Source organism: Poecilia reticulata, linkage group LG12 (genome assembly GCF_000633615.1).
Source record: "Poecilia reticulata strain Guanapo linkage group LG12, Guppy_female_1.0+MT, whole genome shotgun sequence".
In the NCBI taxonomy this organism is placed as follows: Eukaryota; Metazoa; Chordata; class Actinopteri; order Cyprinodontiformes; family Poeciliidae; genus Poecilia; species Poecilia reticulata.
Window position 1 is genome coordinate 14,528,610 of NC_024342.1, and position 19,703 is coordinate 14,548,312.

At 39.1% G+C, this 19,703-nt stretch overlaps 1 protein-coding gene across 7 annotated transcripts in view; it reads left to right on the top strand.

Annotated features, from left to right (window-relative positions):
• strbp (spermatid perinuclear RNA binding protein) overlaps positions 1-19,703 on the top strand; it is an 88,069-nt gene that overhangs the window by 37,740 nt on the left and 30,626 nt on the right. For 6 of the 7 annotated variants that reach the window (XM_017307886.1, XM_017307885.1, XM_008424014.2 and 3 more), the window contains 3 exons: positions 8,944-9,116; positions 18,281-18,555; positions 19,279-19,450. In XM_017307886.1, the coding sequence (XP_017163375.1) occupies positions 9,114-9,116; positions 18,281-18,555; positions 19,279-19,450 (450 nt within the window). In that variant the 5' untranslated portion in view covers positions 8,944-9,113. The remainder of the gene's footprint in view (positions 1-8,943; positions 9,117-18,280; positions 18,556-19,278; positions 19,451-19,703) is intronic. The other variant, XM_008424015.2, reaches the window with a different exon arrangement.

Below are 19,703 nucleotides of genomic sequence, written 5' to 3' on the forward strand. Positions count from 1 at the left end.
TGGCCGGCCATCAGTCAGTTCACTCATCTGTCTATTTATCCATCCTACATACAGTCTGTTTTTTGCAGGGTCATTTGTTTAAAATTGGTTTATTGTAGAAATATTTGTAATTTGCTTTTTTTAATTTTATTTATTTGCTAAAAAGGAAAGAACAGGTTGGATATTTGAGTCTGAAAAGGGAGATTTTGACTTGAAAGATGCATACAGACGTTGTTTCTATCCACACATAAATGATGGTCCGTTTTTGATCTATATATTTTTTTAAAATCTTGTCAATCTTTAAATTCCACCACCTGCCATGTCACCGGTTTTCTTAATTAAATCAGGGAGGCTGGGGCGGGATCACACACACACACACACACCACCAAGTCGTTTAACAGCTTTCTGCATGTGTGCTCGCTGAGCTGCCTTTGTGTACTGGAGCCCATTAGGGAATTGGACCACATCTGGACAACCCTAGCTGTCATAACATGTACCCAACAAATAGCACGCAGCTAACATGTCATTATTGAGATCAACCTTTGACCTAAATTTGGCTTGAATAATCCCTTTTTCATCTTTTTCTGATATATTTTGGCTATTGACCTCATGTAATCTTTGAAGCTCACATCCAGCTTAGCTTGTTGATTTGCCACTCACTTTCAAATTAACAGAGGCTACTTTTTCCTAGTACCATTTACTGATTATCAATTTAATTGTCCACATAGAAATGCAGTGCAGCTTGCGTAGACATGCGTATACAAGCGCACCAACAACGAAAATGAGTTGGGGTGTGACAGCTTTTTTGTGTTTGCAAACAGGAGTTGAGCAGGGCAGAGCCTTTCAAGGAGGATTAGGCTGCTAAGTGTCATCGGAGGAGACAAGTAGGCCAAAGACCACTAAGATGTCACTTACACCACAGCAGCCACTGTTGGCGTGTCTCTGCATGAATGCAGCAAGGTCTTTACAACTGGTAGAAAGTGGAAGTGTGTGGGAATATATATTTGCTGAAGAACAAAGGAGACGGTCTTCACAGTGAACAAACACACACGCGCACACACACACACACAATGTATGCACTATACGTTGTAGAGCTGCTGCACAGCCCTGACAGGACCATCTGTTCCTGCTGAAATCAGCACAGCAGGATCCTACCAGCGCACACACAGTTGTAGCATGCTTCAGCTCTGGCATAGTGATAGTCTATTTATTCCCCACACTGACGCAGGACAGTACTCACACTGCTGAAATGAGTAATATGATGTGGATGGAGGACTAAATACTGCCAGATAGATAGATAGATAGATAGATACAAAGTGCTCTGTCCATTTAAATAATTGATCATGGGGTGTTACACTGCCCTGTAAGTGTTATCTATTTTCCCTCCCAGAAGCAACATCAGCGTTTTCTCTGCCTTCTCATCAATACTCTGTTCTCTGACCTCTCCTGGCCTGCACCTGGATCTGGTCAATGTACAATATACAGTTTCAGTAAAATCAAGCTTAAAAAACCAAAGAAACATACAGTTCTAGTCAAATGCTTACATGCACTGATCATATGCATGAAAGGAATATACTTTTTTTTTTTCAGTATGAACACAAATAACTGCAGAGATATTATGATGAGCAGAATTGAGTTTGGATTTGGAAATGTACACATTTATGGGATATATGGTCATACATTCCCACTAATACTTGGGTTGATGCTCATGAATGTACAGTTGCAGACTGTTAGAAGTTGATTGCATCAAGTCGTTAACTTTGCAGCAATGTCTCATGCTGCGCATGCGTGTGGTGACAGTGGGAAGCAAAACATGTTTTATAACAGCAAGAAACCTGTAGCAACCAGAAGCACTAGTCGAGGAAGGCTTTCTATGTTGATTAAATAAAAAAGCAGAGTTAAAGGCACCAGTATCTCAGAATCCTAGAGGATTCATGTTGACGAGAAACACAGCTAGACTGATGAGTCTGAGCCAGCTGTAAAATGTATTTGGAAAAAATAGTTTATTGTCCTTTACTAAACCAATTTGACCATTTGACTCCTGATAACATACTCAGTTTTGTCCAAGTTTCATCCATCAAGCTAACATGAGCAAAACAATCAAATAAATACAATACAGTTAGTCACTTGTGGTCTAATATGAATATTTTTATTTTGTTTGCATATTGCATTAAAGCCTTGCCACATTTATTTTAGCATAAAATACCAAGAAATAAGGAAGCCTGGTTATTTTTATGATATATGTTGAATGGACAAATAAGTGAGGATGGAAGGAAAGTGCCACCCTCACACTAACATATCACTTTGCTCCAATTAAATGTGTAAGCAGAACTTTAAAGTCAATTCTGCAAGAGCATAAGTGTTCACATCGTCAAGCAATTTTTACTAAACCTGTTGGAATAAAACTTAAGCAGCGCTTTGAGAAACATTACTGGAAATTGTTGTGTTGTATTTTATTACTCTAATTCCTGGCGGTGATTGAATGCTGCACCTGGCAGTTGGCCTACTCAATAATTGCATTTAATATTTGATTGTGGGGAGATTGTAGCGGTGAAAGATGCTACAAATTGGTGTAAATTCCACTTAATGAATGCATACTTGCTCTGTTTTCCAGGGAAATTAAGCTTAGAAATGACAGGAAATGTCTTTGCTGTGAGCGCAGGACATGCCTGTGATATCCCGTATATCCTTTGTCCTGATATCATTCCAGGCCACGCCGAGCCTGCTGCATAGTCCTGCATTAATGAGACATAATGCAGATCATATCCACAGCGAGTTGCTCCCTAAATATCATGTCTGTTATGCACAGTACATGTGACAAAATTACGAGCGCAAACAACTGTGAGGTTTTTGCTGCTCTTGTGTGTGAATTCGATTTATAAAGGTCAAATCTGTGTAAAGGTTTAGCTACATTTCTACGATGTTGTTTCACACCAATCTTTTTCTTCTGTTCTGTTCTTATCAGCAAAGGAAGGAAGTATAATGATATACTTTATTTAGAGATAATGGACGTTTTTATCAGACAAGAAATTGTGTTTGCTCTAGAAAGGAAATAAGTCATTATACAAAGGGAATCTCCCTTTAGCCTAAGGCTTAAATTACTTGTTGTGGTACTACTTATCAGTTTGGACATTTGGATGCTGAACTTTTGGCTGAAAAAGATGAATAGCTGTGCATTGAAAAAGTAAAACTTTGAATTTTTATCTTAGCTTAGTCAAAACGTGACATTATATTTACTTTTTGACTCCTGGCACATCTGTGGAAAAACTCTACCATCGTTTACCTTCATGACTATGAATATTGGCATGTTTCTCCTGGCATAGAAATATGAATAAATTCTAGAAGTAAGGCACTTAAAAAGCTATTTATTTTTGATTTGATCGACGGATGGGAAACAGGATTGGAAACAGACATAGAAGGAAAATAAAATGAAGAGTTTGTGCAGAATCTTCTCCGTTATCGTCTAAAATTAGCAGATCGATTTTTAAACAATCGAGAACAACAGAGGAAACTCCCATGGTTTGTCTACGTTTTAAAATGCAGGAGGTTCTCTCCAGCTGTCCTTAATGAGTCTTGATCATGTTGGGTTTTGCCTCCCCTGCTCTCACCATGTTATCTTCCTGTAAGCGGCTGTCTGTGTTTTGACCACTTTCCTCTTCATTTGTCTCGGCCTCTCTTCGCCGATGGATTGAGCAAAACAGCCGTCTGTCGGCCAGCACCTGTTAAAGCAGGCCACGCTTCGTCACAACAGAGGCAGCCAGAGGGAATCACGTCTCAGAATCATCTGAGACGTGATTCTGCATCCATTCTGCTGATCTAAGCTCGCTAACTAGAATGAAGAGGTTTGTGTGTTCTGGTGTCTGTGTGGTATTTTTAATTACCGCGGACGTTTTACAGATGTTTTCACAGATAACCCTGGAAGGCAAACGCACATGAAGGCAGTACAATATCTTAATATACTGCCCAGGGTACTTAAACCACCCGGGGCATTTACAGGAGCCGATACGTTTATTCACTTAAAAAGTAAAACAATCTCAAATAAAAATTTTATTTGATCAAAACCAGTGATGTCTCAATTAGAGATACTTGACATTTCATCAATCAATGCATTGTTTATGACAGCCTGTCCATGCAGGGCTGCAGGGGACCGGTGCCAATTTTCAGGGGTCAAAATACACCCTGGACAGTTTCCCAGCTTATCAATTAAATGAAACAAAATCATTGGGAAATGCATATTTTGCTTTTTAAGGTATATTAGAGAATTTAACAACTAAATTTGCACCAATTAGAGACTTTATTTGGTCTGATTTCTGTTACAGAATGTAGATTAAACCCTACATTCATTTTACTTTTCAAGAGTCATTTTACATTTACAGCTTTAACTCTATTCCATTTAAAATAAACAACATGCATTTTCCACCGCTCAAAATTTTAAAGAAAACCTATGACTTGCTATTGTGCAAGAAATTGTTAGGTCAGCCATTTTTCCAATATACATGAGCCTTAAGCATCCATTCTGACATTATTAATCAGTGATTATTCATACTGGGCTCAGACACTGTGTAACAATGTGTGTGTGTGAGGGAGAGCAGCAGGTTTCTAACAGCTCTGCAGTTAAACTAGGTCTTACCATAATGTCCAAGTAAAGAAAAAAATATTCAAGTTAAGGCATTTTAAACTGTTTTTTTTACTTCTTCATTTAACACAGTTGGCACAATTAGTAATTATTACCATTTGTGTAATTACCTGTAGACATAATCATGTGTGTATTCCTTGAAGAAATGTACTTTTACTATACCTGTGAGATTTCCAAGAGATTGCTAACATTTTGTAATGAAGGATATAAAAAAAAAAATAAACTAGAGAATCTTTAAAACATTTTCATTCCCTGTTATCTCTGCATTATCTCCCGTTTTAAAAGTGGCAGCTTGAGAGAATAGCCAGTCTGCAAAGGTGGAAAAAATGCAGTTTATTCCTTGTTTTGAAGCCTCATAATATGTAAAGTACTTACAAATATATGCATGAGAGAAATTTACAAATGAAAAATAAATTCTAAAAACACACAGACTTCCCTGCACCTTCATTATTATTTATGTACTCATGTCTCTGCAACGTTAAACCTTTCTATATTCTGTTTCACTGAAGTGCACCCAAAATTACTTAAGAACAACAATAAGCAAACACTAACAGTAACAGCAACAGTAACAAAAATAAAAAGAGGAATACGTGCAGTAACATTATGGACCTACATTTATAACCTCACTGTGTGCATTGAAGATGACAATAACTTGAAGAAGAAGCCAGCTTTTCTGTTTCCAAAAAAAAAAGCATCCTTTGCTTGCATTACTTGGCATAAACCATAACTTTAAAAGGAAATACGTCATGAAAGTGAGCTCTGCTAACCCTAATTAGCAGAGTATCTCTGCTTCTTCTGTCTTCTGCCACTCCGTCTCCACCGCTGTTCGTCTTGTCTGACGGTTATCAGATAAGAAAGGTGTAAATTGCTCCCCGCAGCTTCCTCAGCAAATTCGCCAACTCTTTCTGTCATTCTTACTTCCTTTATTTCCCCTTTCAAAATTTTCCCTTTCTCATGCCCGACCTGGTAAGGAAGGACACGGCACAGGTGTGCGGTTTTCTTCACTCGTGAAGCTGCTGTGGAAATCGATGCGATAATTGGGGGATGTCATGGAGTTAATGTGTGGTTTTGGTTTCTCCGTGCATGCCTGGATGTGTGTGTTCATGCTAATTCCCACAAACTATCTCTGGTGTTAATGAGGCAGGTTTTCAGCCAGGTTTTCTTCCCTCTCTTTTCTCCCCCACTTCTCAGGAGAATAGCTCACAATCACACTTTAATGACCAGCCAGCACGGTGGGAACGAAAGCGGAATAGGAATAGGGAGCACTAAGGCATTATGTGGAAAAAATATAATTATTGATCAGCTTTAGTCCAAGGTAGACGAAATCGCCACAGGATGTATTTAACAAACAGGATGTAAAGTTTGCACAGCCAGCATGAAACCATGGATTTGAGAAGCCGGTCTCAATAATTTCCCAAGGGGGTGATGAAGATGATCTGCAGACTGTAGGCCACATGCTGTTTATCCACGAGAGAGCTTCGTTCAGGGTTTGATTTAATAAACACTTGGTCCCCACATTGTGTAATATTTTTTTTGTTTTTGCAATCAAAAATGCGAGGTATTTATCCTTCTCGTACACATGACTCTAATTTCAGAAAAAGGAGAAGGAACGCACTGTCAGACTGCGAGATGAAATTGCTGTTTATCACTGAATTGTTCTGATAATGAAAATCAAATGGGGGTGAGGGGGGCTTTCACACTGCTATTACGCCTCTTGGCGGAGCACTTGTGGTTGTGTGCTCGCCACTATAATCATGTGCATGCAGTCTTAAAGTGGCCAAGTCATGTTGGAGGAGAGCTTACCCGCCTCCAGCAATAAGCGCTGGCTCTGAGGTAACTGGCACAACGCGAGTGCTGGGACACGGGCTCTGCCACTGCCAGGTGTGTTGAGGAGGCAATTGTCATTGTGACCGGCCCAAGGCCAACAGCTTAAAGGCGGAGAGCTGGGGAGAAAATGAGGAGCAGCTTCTGCTCGAGTCTGTTTGCCTGAGGGGTCAGCTCAATATCTGTGTTGTTGCTTATCCGATTCCACTCCGTCCCCCACTTTGTACTTGTCTGATTGTTTAGCGCTCCTCTTGCTTTTCCTGTTCTTTCTGTCCCGGTCGCAGCGGTCGGTGATCGTTTACAGTTCTGTCTGCTCCTCTGCTTTGCCTGAGCTTCTCACCATTTTAATTTCTTTTTCCTTTCGTCTCAGGCTTTTTGTGTCACCAAGTGGAGCTCTTGTTGGAAAGACAATTAATATGAATGTTTTAATCAATGAAACAAATATTTCCTAGTAATTCATTGTTCATGAGGAAACTCAAAAAAATTGAAAAGATAATTTTCTCCTGCTTTCACCATTATATAGCTTTTTTTGGTTCTTTATACTATGTTACTCTTTGAACTTGATAAACAAACGGCTGGAAAAACGAGATATTTTTTTTCTATTATTTAAAACAAAAATAAAATTAGGCTCGGTGAATGCCATTTGTTGAATTTCCAATATAAAAGTGATAGAAGTTCATTAATAGTTTCTTTTGTAGCTCTAACTGGACAAAAAAAGAAAATCAGTGACCACAAATATAAAATGGTTTCAACAAACCTTCCACAAACGTGAAAAGGAATCATAAATTACATTTCTGTTCATTTTGCAGCTGTATTATTGACCTATAGGGAGGGTTTGTTGGACTCAAGAGTGTAAGCCAGTGAATGAAAACAAGCACGTGTTTGTTTAACATCCCCCTCCATCAGAACGTTGCCAACCCATGAATTATGAATAAGGGCCTGTGAGGCTCTTTGCATGTATTTGCCCTACGTGTGTCTACATCTATCTGCTCGTGAACTTACCCGTTAGTCTGTCAGTTCCTGCTGTTTCATGTATCCATTGTACTTTTACACACCTTGGGAAAGTTTATATGTTGAATTTGTCCATATTTTTCATTTTTCTCACATTATGAACCACAACGTTCAATATGGGTTATTGGAATTTAGATTAACACAAGGTTTTTTGGTTTTTTTTTTTTTTTTTACAAATAAAGTGTTGCATGCATTTATTTTTAACCTGCTTTTACTCTGATGGCCCTAAGTGAAAGACTGTGAAATCAAGTGCCCTCAGAGGTCACCCTATCAGTCAAGATATGTCTGTGTATTCAAGACATCAAGTGATAACAAATTTAAACTTTTGGGACATTTAATAAGCTAAGGGCTGCAACGTGATGTTGGCAGCATCGTGCTTTGGGGATAATTCTTCACAGCAAGAACGGGAAAGCTGATTATAGTTGGTAGAATGGAGCTAAATGCATGACAACCCTAACAATCTTTTAGATGCTCCAAAGCACTTGTGTTATAAGACTAGAGTGCATTCATATTTGCTGTAGTCTAGTCACAGTCCAGATATGAATCCAGCTATTTATCCAATACGGCTGAAGTTGAGCTTTTTTGTAAAAAAGAAGAAGCAAAAAAAAGTATTTGGGTATGCAAATCTGGTGAAGATTTAGGCTGTGTTCACACTGCAGCCTGAAGTGACACAATTCCAATTTTTTTGTCAAATCTGATTATTTTGCCGGGGCCGTTCACACTGCCACAGATATGCGGCCTGTATGTGTTCTGCAGTCTGAACGGGCAAACAACCTGAATGTGCCCCGCATGTGCAGTAGAGGGCGCAATAGCTTCAGCGTTCTCAGTGTTCTGCCAACCGCCATAAAAAGAAGTGCTTAGTGTTTGCGGAAGTAAACATGGAGGCTAACGGTGTAGCATAGCTTACATATTTGAAGTTGTTGTCCAACCGGAGCAACATATTAACAACTTAATCCTCATATAGTCTGTCATGGTTGTTGTTTTTCTTCCCGGTTGATCAGGACGCAGAATAGTGACATTTGTTGAGTATCAGTGACGTTCAGTTCGGATGAATGCGACCTGGACGTTAGGTCGCATTTGAATCGGATACACATCGGATATGGGTCACATTCGAACAGAATTCCGACCTGTGCTGTTCAGACTGTCATAAAAAGATCGGATATAGGTCGCATTACGTCAAAAAAAATCGGAATTGGGTCACTTCAGGCTGCAGTGTGAAAGCACCCTTAGTTGCAATTGTAATTAAAGTTGTTTTCCACAAAGCGTTGACAAAGGTATCCACAATTTTTAGACTCCTGTTGACGAAACAGTTTTGAAAACCGTGTGTCCTTTTCCATTCGGTCTGTGGTTGTAATGTGTTAAAATGTGAAGGAATTTGAATAACTGTTGTTTATATGTTGCACATTAAATAACCTCGCAACGTAGTGTTTAGTAAGTCGTCGTAGTACTGATCATACCTTTCTTATTCTCTCTTTCTGCTGTTCATTCTTTAGAAACCATCGTTCTAGAGTGGTCAGAGTGAGAGACGAGCACATGAGGAGCAGAAACGTCTCGCCATCTACATCCTGACGAGTAACCTTGCTTCTGCACCCCACCACACGCCCCCCAACTCCAGAAGTGGGCGTCAGCAGGAAGGAAACAAGTGACCACTCCTCCTGCAGGCATGGTAATGCACTGATTGTTTTGTAGGTGCTGGGGATTTTTGCGTGGGGTGTGTGGATTATCCACAGTGGAGAAATCACTTCTCTCGAATGGAGGCCGCGAGTTCGATCTGATAAGTTGTTATACAGATAGCTAATAGATAATGTAAGTCCTGGCTGAGAAATAGATGTGTGATAAAGGCTTGTTCAGGGCAGATAGGGGAGGAGAGCTCATACATCAGTGAGAATAGAGTAGATGTTGAGAGAATGAGTTATGAGCATTTAGAAAATGAAGGAATGCAACAAAATGGATGAGGCGAAGGTAAAAAGAGGCAGAAAATAAAACAATTTACAGCATCCTTCAAAATAATAGCACTTCTTTTAAATGTTTTTAACAGTAGTAGCAGGATATTACATTAAAAATGCAGGAGATCCAACCTTTAATTTGGGAACAATTGTAGCAATATCATCTCTGGCACAATAATGAGCTCAAACATATGGTCTAATCAACTCAGAAATGGTTAACCTAATACAAAACTACTAACATTCTTCCACAGCAGCCTCTGTACCCTGACCTAAATCCAGTGCATAAAAGTGGACCCAGAAAATTGCACAAAGTAGATTTGTCAAAGATCCCTCTTGCTGTTCGCTCCAACTTTGTGAAACATTACCGGGAAATATGTAGCTAGGATTCAGCAAAAATATAAAATAAAGCCTTTTCCGTTTAAATCATTTACATGAACGTGTCAAAAAAAATAAAAAAATACCAACAACACAGTAATGGAGAAGAGATTGCTGATATGAAAGTTGTCCATATCACATTAAAAAATCTACACAAAGCTGTTCCTAAAAATAAAAAAAAAATCTAGTTTTATGCAGAGTGTTGTATCTAAGTATTCCTATGGAAAGTTGAGCAAAAACTCCATAAGCAAAGATGATTACCAAAGCTACTTGGACAAAGAACAAGGATTTCAGGACCTGCTTCAAGAGTCGCCTCGCAAAGGCCAACCTGGATTTCAGTTACAAATTTTGCTCTCGCCAGATAAAACTTCAGAAGTGCCTTGTCTGAAAAAGGACTGGATTGTTCCTCAGCGGTCTAAAGTCCTCTCTTTTTCATTTGAAAATAAATGCAGCAAACATAAATATTCTCCTTTTTTCCCCCATACTAAAGGAAATTTATTCTACTGCAATTAAATAGAATTTTATTCGAATGCATTTGTAATGCATTTATTTAATAATATCTCATTAGCATTGGGGTGCAAGTAGTGCTGAAGATTCTTCACGTATGGCTGTTTTTCATAGAGCCAAGCCGTTTTCTCGTGACCTTTTGGATTTTCTCTTTCACTTTAGTATCACTGCATAATTAATACTTCTAGATTTAATTAATGTGCTCCGTCTTGCTAATATGCTCCTGACATTTAGTGAATAAATATTATTGTTTAATAATAGCTCTTTTGTCTGCATATTTTTGCAGGTTTAGAAAGTGCAAAGAAATGTAACAACACAATTTTTAATTATGTTATAAAAGGTGTAAGATGGCTGGTGCAGGAGCACAGAGATACCGTTCAAAGGAGCTTCAGCACTGGGTGGAGAGGACGGCTCAGAGGATCAAAGAGAGTTGAGGGAAAAGAAAATGACAAGAGGAAGCAAATAAGACCATAAAACATAAATGATAGAATAATGTGAAAATAACGGTAAAAAGGAATGTTGAAAGCAAAAGGAGATGTGCAAAAGTGGAGGGGAGGAGTGGAGAAGGAGCGTTAGGAGCAAAGAGGTTGAGGTAAAATGTGTGCGGGACGGAGGATTGATTAATGGTCTTGGCTTGTGACAGTGGAAGTTCCTCTCCCATGGGGAGGGGGTCTGAGCAGAAGATGAATTATTAAAAACTAGAACAAGAAAAGGGAGGAGGAGAAATTGGTACAAAAAGTGAATAAGTGGGAAGAGTCGTTTGTTTGGGAGGCAGCGGAATGAAGAGAAACGGGGAGGAGAGGAGAAAAATGCACTTTGGAAAGAAAAAAAGATGTTACCGGTGGTGCTGAGGTTGGACGTTGCACAAAGGGAAAACATAGCTGAGCTCATAAATAACCAAGGGTAATGAGACCAGTGCATGCCCCCATGCTGCAAACTCAGTACTGTGATTACTCCTGACTTAGGGCAATGCAGCAAATGCTGACCTTGGCAGTGGCGTCAAAATGCAAGCCAAACAACACAGCAAACAACTCTTTTCATTAATGTTTCTATAGAAGTTCAATAACAACACCTGCCTACAGTTTGTTTGTAAGTGGTACACTGTTCTTTCTGTCTGATTGTTTGACCATGTGGTCACATTATTGGTGTCAGCCTCGATGTCTGGGTGAGACTCTAGAGAAGTTGTCCCAAATGGGATGTTGAATTTCACGTGAGACACCAATTGGCTGCAGATCAGTGCAGTTGTTAGCCTGTATTAAAGTCAAATAAACCATGTAATGCATTGCAGTGTTAAAACTGTGATACCATGGAATTGTTGTATATTTATTGTGTTGTTTTATTGTTATTGTCCCACTCCAAATAAGTATTTACCAGCATTGACTGTTAATACGCTGCTTTCAGCAGTTTAATTCAATAACATGTAATGCAGGAAGTAGAGTAACTTTAGTTTGTTTTTTATAACATTTTGCCTTTAAGTAAGAATGGAATGTTTTAAATATTTACATTTTTGGTGGGTTTTAGATCTATAAATCCTAAGTTAACTATCATAAAATGAGATTTGTTACTGTAGTGTATTTGTGTTTTTCTGTGTCATTATTGTTTATGTCCATTTTATGTTCCTCAGCAAGTTAACTATGTATATTTCATTTAAAAGTTTGTATATTTAAATAAAATTCATATTTCACTTCTCAGTCCTGTACATGATTGGGAAAAATGATGCTTCTTTTAGCAACTAGGTCATAAAGTGTTATAGAGCCTATAAACCATGTTTCTGCATTACCAGGAGCGAAGTACAGAAGCACACACACACACACACACACACACACACACACACACACACACACACACACACACACACACACACACACACACACAAACATCTGAGTCTTTTAGTAGAAATTAGGCGGTGGGTTGATGTTTTGGAGGCTGGTTTATGGGCTTGACTGATTCTAGCAGAATTTCTATGAACATCATTCTTGTCTAAACAATACAGTCTGTGAATACTGATGGCACGCAGCATAACTGTTCCAGTGTATGGCTTTATTGTAGCTCATTCCCCCCCTCATGCTTTCAGTTCAGCTGATGGACCTGGTGCTAATGGTATTTCTGATATTTCGAATCCATGCGTGGGGTTTCGTTTATATATTTCGATGCATGTGTACCCTGCTATCTTGCCTTGCCTATGTGACGTTCTGCATGTCTGGTAATTTGAGAAACAGCTAGTGCGAGAGCACACAATAAAGCAGGATGGTGGAGTGTGGCGAGGCCGCCCTGCCAAGCAGAGTGCAGATAAATCACAGGATGAATTTTTAATGCAATCCCCCTGAGGCTGCTGGATATTGCAGAGAAGGCACTGAGTTGTTGCTTTTTTCCCTTCCGTCTTGCTTGTTACATCTCTCAAGGACTATTTTGAGATTTTTTTTTAAGTTTCTTTTTCTTTCACATGGCATGGTTACCTTTTGTTCTAAATAGGTGTGACATCTTCCCCAAACAGCACTTCTGAAAGGTTTTTTTGCGTGGTATTTATAGGTGGTGATGTCTGTTTTTCTGGATATAATTTTTACTGTGAAGGCTCGTGCTGTCAGCTTTTGAGCAAACCTTTTTTTTTTTTTTTACTTCAGCTTCCCAAAAGTAATCAAAGTTATTTATCTACCTCTGCAGTTTTGGCACATTTCTGCCTTCATCTTCTATTTCTTTTTGTGCCTTTAACACATTTAAGAGGCTTTTATCATCTCCACTTCCTAAACGCAAACACGCACATGTGCACAAAAATGTTCATAGGTTCTGATTAAAAAGTTAAAGGTGTTCAGGGCAGCTCACATGACCACCTGAATGAGGACTATACTCTCTATCACAGCTGATATTGCTCTAGTAAGCCTTGTCCTTGGCGTTGGGTCATGTAATTTATAGCAGATGGCTGCAGAGACGGGAGGAGTTTGGAGGGGACAGGCAGCAGAGGAACGTAAATTCGTAAATTCTGCTCCATTTAGTTGTGAAGTAGCTTCTCCTGACAGCATGTGTGACTGAGCACAGCCCTTTGAACTGATGTGCTTTGTGTTGAGGACAGATGTGGAGCTAATGGACAGAAGTGATGACCGTGACTGATCATATCATGTTTGTTTTTTTTATATCTATATCCCTCTGTAACGGTCCTGTGTGGTTTGTGTGTATTGAATCTTTGTCAGATTTTTTTTGCCGTGATATTCTGTGTACTTTCTTGCATTAAAGTGTTTGCACATTAGTGCACACTGTAAGTTGTAAATGCTGTGTAATGTGGTTATGTAACACGGTCCTGCCAGCTGGTAGGTTCCAGTGGAGCATGAAATGGAGTGTAATTGGCAAGTGTGTGGTCTAAAAGCACCAGTGACATGTGAAGGTGTACAGTCTGTGGAAAAAACATATTCCCCTCTGTATAGATTTCTGGGGGAGGAGGTTTCCTGCTTTTTTAACACTTAGACATTTCATATCATCAAATACATATAATATGCAGTTTTCGAATAATTATTTCATGTTTACCTGTGCCTGTGTGAAGATACCACATTTTTCTGTTTAAACATTATTAGCCACACTGGGTTACATTCATGTCTGACCTGTAGAACCAAGAAATCCACACAAAAAAACCGACTTGACAACATATTGTAAGCAAACAGATAAAAGAAAAACAACACATTACAGCTTGGGTTAAATAAATTCATGAACATACAACAAATAGTAATCGAAATCTGTTAATCAAGGAACGGTTAAAGTATCCATTTTTAAAGACGAATGTGTCCAGTGAATCATTATCTACAAATGGAGATAACATGAAACGGTGGCGAATCCGTCCAGAAGTGACCGGCCTATCACAATTTACTTAAGTATATTGACGGGTCTTCCAGGAGGTAAAGAAGACCCTAGATCAACATCTAAAATACTGAAGGGGTTAAAGTTAAGGAGATGATGATTTAACGACAAGAACAAGTCAAAAACACAGATTTGGGTTTGAGTATTTGAGTTTTAGTGCTTTTAATTTGGATTGTTTACCACAAAGCAAATTATGCTCACCCATTTAAATGAGATGATTTAAAATAAAGTTCACACTTTATTTTAAATCATCTCATCTAGTTGCAACAATTTAGCCAAAAATGACCATTTAGGGTTTTTTGGTGAAGAAAGAATAAAACCAGGAAGTCATAAATTGTAATTTCTGACTTCTTAGTTGTTGTTTTTTCTTGTGTAACAGCATTGCTGCATCTAAGCTTGTTCAGTCAAACAGGCTCAAAGATCATCATAAACACTGCTCAGTTAACTATGGCTGTACCTGAAGTCAATCGTTACGTCCTCTGTTCAGCTTCAGGTTAATGTGCTCAATTGAATGCAATTTCATTCTGACTCTTGACGTTGTCACAGGCAGACTGGATCATAACCTCTGATTTATCTTTAATGCCTGATTTGTTTCCTTTCATTCACCCGCTTGTAAGAGGATATGCTGTACAGCTAACTTCTGTCTTTCAGAGACTGTTGTCAGCCGTGAACAACATAACCACGAGTGCCTAGAATAACCTCTGTTTCAAGGCCCATCACATCTACGCTCCCTCGTCCTCATGTCAGCAGTGTTATCTCTACACACTCTGCTGGCTCGCAGGGTCGATTCTTGTCAGCGAGTCCCACTTAACGGTGTTGATTTACGTGGTCATCACAACAGCTGGCCAACAACGCCCCCCCTCCCCCCCACACCCTCCGCAGTCAAGGAACGCAGCTTTACATACATAGATTTGCTGGCACCCTCCCTCCTCTCAGCTTGGTTTATGGTTGCAGAAGCTCCCATTAGCCACAGCTCATAAAATCTGCTACGACCGCTCTGTTAAACACAGCTTTGAGAAGACACACAAGTACAAGATAAGCCCAGTGTGGGAAGAAAATGTTGGATGAGCTCTCAGATTGATGTGTTACTCCTGAGAAATGTCATTGTAAAATCAAGTTCATATATGTGTCAGTGACTGAGTAGCGTTTTGATATTTCTTTACTTATTTCTTCATTAAAAAAAAGTTGCCCCACCAAAAATTACTAAACAGGACACTACTTAAAACCCATGTAATATATTTTAATCGACATATCTTAATGCTATCTCAATTCACCTCATGTCTCTCCTGTTATTGGCTGCATAGTTTCGAAGAATCTGAAGTGATCTTTTGTGCGAACTCCCTCAAATGTTTCCAACAACACTCTACGTCCCGAACCACACAGGCTGTGAGGCTGCAATTATTGTGCTGCGCTTGTTCTCCACGCTGTTAATGGCTTTATCTCAGTCACTTCAGTGAAAGAGAGTGTCACCGTTTCAATTAGGATCGGTGTGGAGTGCGTGTGCGTGTGTGTGGTTTTTCTGTGTGCGCATTTCCTCTTGTTGTGGCTATACAGACGTGATTATTAAGTCCAGAGGAGCTGCCGCCATTTAGGAATGTAGATCTCGGGGTGACGCTTTAGTTTTAGGATTTATAAAGAAAGCTTTTGGCTCATCTTCGAGAATTCACTGTTGAGTGTGTGTGTGTGTGTATGTGTGCGCTCAAAGGTGGTCCTTGGATTTTAAGTAGATTGATAATAGCCCTCAGGCTGCACCACTTTGAAAAGGTCATCTCTCCTCTTTGTGTGTGTGTTGCTTATGAGCGCTGATGTGTTGGTCTCTTTGAGTTCATGTGTGTGTTGGAGAGAATAAAGGGAAATGTGGGGATTTGAGATAAGCAGGTCTACTCTGCAGCTTGGTAGGAGCGCCGTCCTCACACTTAACTGTGCGCCTCACACTTAGCAGGAATATTTGGCATTGTCTACTGTTTAAAAAGAAAATTCATCTCTCTGAAAATTATGATTTTATTTCTATTGTAGACGACTGGCGTATTTCTGAAAACAAAGAGACAAAGAGAATCAAAGCAGAACAATACTTATTGGTGCATGGATTATACATTGTGCAGCTCCTTACATGTTTTGTTGTGTATTCAGTGAAAACCAAATGGACAAAATTTGAGTTCACTAGAAAATGTATATTGATTTTACCGGTATGAGTTTCTGAAAGCACTAAAATGCCATTGTGAAAGATAAAAGTTGTGAACGATCACCTGCGAGACTGAATCTGGTGATACTCCCGCGGTGGAGCCTTTTGTATGTGTTCCTTTATAAACCAGAGTAGTTTTGTATCCACTGAATGTTGTCTTTTTCTTATGAGCAGATATAAAAATTTGTTTTTGTTGGGTTAAATGAAGCACATTTGTATTCTGAAATGGTTTTTATATTCCACATGAAATGTGCTGGAATTGCAAGCCTCAACAAAATAGGTTTTAATTCAATTATTTAATAGTTACTATTATCCAGTTGCAAATTATCAGTCTCTTTCTGTAAGGATAAAGGTGAAGAGGTCATCCACCCTCATGGACTTGGAGCCAAAGATAAATCTTCCAAATACCAGTGAAAACATGGATAAAGCTGCACAGCAACTATAGAAATAATTTGCTTGCTCTAAAGCCAATAAAGATTTTTAGTTAATTATTGAGAAAGTTTTGAATAATATTTGACATTACATTTACAATAAAATGTGACTGAAAACGTTTTGTTTTTAAATTGAGTCTCATTCTACATCATTTTTTATGAGATGCTCGTCTTATTTACTGTAAGAAATCAACCTTTTGGTTAATATAAAAACATTTGACATCGAAATATGTCAGGGTACAACTGTGTCTTTAATGTATCAGCTCACTGGCAGTGGATCAATGGACTCATCACTGGTGTTTTTATTAGAGATGTGTTCTCCATGGCGCCAAGCTTTGAGATGTGAAGGCACAAGGGATGAAAACAGGCCAACGTTCACCACCGTGTTTTTATGTAAATCCATATGTAGATCCAGAGCTCTGTCTGGATGCTATTTACTGCAATATGCAAAAAAACCTAAATACACCGTTGCACCTGCTGCTCTACTTTATTCATCTCTTTACTTTCCCTTTCATCTTTGTGCCTCCTACTTCGCAACCATTTTTGTTCCTATCCGTTTTATAAAACTCCATACTGTTCCCATTTCCCGTTCCTGGTGTTTTCCGTTCTCCTCCTCCTCTGCTTCCGTGGCAAGCTCCCTCTTTTTTCTGTCATTAATTCTCCCCTGAGAAACCCTCATTTGATGTTTCGCACCTGGTGTCCTCCTTCAGTGCTTGCCTTTCATATACTTCCTGAAGAGTAGGAAGGAGCAAATCAGAAAGACTGAGGTGCTGACATGAATTCCCAAGGCCAAAATGTCTGATTGGATTAGGAAAGAGCGGACAGGGTATGAGTATCGGGGTAGGGTTGATTTCTAATGGCTGTTTATGCTCATGTCTCTGGGTTGGTGAGCTCTCACAGGTTTCCTATTCATAAAAAAGTTGCACTGTATGCTGTGTCAGCAACAGGAAATGCTCCTGCAGTTTTCATCTTAACCGTAAGGCTGCAACAATTAATCAGATCCATTGGACTAATTGTGATGAATCGATTATTGAAATAATCGCCAATTAATTTAGTAATCGATTAATCGTTAACAAACTCAAAGATCAAGTTCTGAAAAAAACAACATATTCAGAGCAGTAATTAAGTCAAAACTGTACTAAACATTTCTGCATTTTGCATTTAAGATGAAAACGCCTTTGTCTGTCAGCATGATTTACCTGAAACTCATCTGATGTGTAGCTTTAGCTTCACTTGGTTCAAAATCACTAAGGTAATGCTATATTGCAGCAAAATAATTTAAGTCACATTGTTTAATGTATTTATAATATTGTATTAAAAAAAGTTCAAATTATTTCAATTTTTTCAACTGGTTGAATCATCAGAATAATCGGTAGAATAATCTGTTAATAAAACAATCATTAGTCATTAGTTGCAGCCCAACTTAGCTGTTTTCTTTAGAATGAAAAAAAGTGTCCTCAAACAGGTTTTTATTTTATCTAGTTTTCTTTCTAATTTTTTCCATCCTATCTGAATGACTAAGGAAGTTGTTTGTCCTCATTTTCAGAGGTCCTTCCGTTCCTTCAGCAACGATGACCGCCATGTCATGGCGAAGCACTCCACCATCTACCCCTCCTCGCAGGAGCTGGAAGCCGTTCAGACGCTGGTGTCCACCGTCGAGTGTGCGCTCAAGCAGGTCGCCGATTGGCTGGATCAGAGCAGCAGCGACGCCCCCAACAACAACAACAACAACTTCGACAGCCAACCAGCAGACAGCACAGAGGAGGACGATCCTGGTGAGGTGCCCAGGGAAGAATCTGAGGAACCCAATGAGGGATACAGGTGAACAGAAAATACACCTATTATACAACTAAGATTTATGATTTTTTTTTTAGCCATAGAAACTGTTTGTCGGGAATGTAAAAAAAAAAAGGCTTACTAACATTTTCATCTCTAGATGCTCCCTGTTATGATATTGCTGTATTGCAAAATCACTAATATTCTTTCATGTCTTTTGATTTTGATGTGCCACCTGCAACATCATCAGTGCCCCTATATAGTCATCTTTTAAGAAACTTTCTTTAAGTGCCCCTGGACTCTGTGTTTCAGCAGAGGGACATAACTCTACAGCTTTTCAGTGTCTTGCCAGGCAGTCTTCATGGTTGAATATCTTCATGAATCGTTTTTTTTTTTTTTTTGTAGAAATGGTTCGCTAGTTCTCATTACAGTGCTGAATTGCTCTGTCTGATCGTATTTTGTCGTATTAACTGCAACGCTGTATTTTAATAATTTAATCATGCTGCCTGTAAGCTGATTATTATGTCAAGCAAACGAGGTTCGACACGTTTTTTGAACAAAGCTGTTTACAAAGAGTACGGTTTTTTATTGTCAGACAGCAAAAAACGATAACTTTCTGCAGAATATTTATTTTATATGATGAACAGTTACAACCTGAGGCAAAGCCTTGATTTTTATTAAATTAAGACCTATTTATGCTACTCTAATTGAAGATTATGTTGCGTTCCGACTTGCAGCCGATTACCTTTTTTACGTTTATTTGTGAAGCAGAGAGCCTGGCGGTGGTGGCATGCTCTGTGGAGTGATGAGGGTCGGTCTGGTGGCCAAAGGACTCCTGATCAAAGGCGACATGGACCTGGAACTGGTGCTGATGTGCAGAGACAAACCCACACAGACACTGCTGGACACTGTCTGTCACAATTTACCCACACAGATTCAGGTTAGAGACGCACTCTGACCCTTTCACACACACAAGCACGCATGCCAGTACTGCTCTCACTGGTATTTTCTTTCCCGCAGCTGGTCCAAAATTTTCCTTCGACATGCACACGCTAGAATTGAATTTAATTCTCCTTTCTAACATGAAGAAAAGACAGTAAAGGTTTTTGTAAAGCATTTCTTACTGGAAGAATTTAAGCAAGCTGAACAGGCTTCCAGATCTTATTTTTTTTTTTTTGTACTTTTCTGTCTCT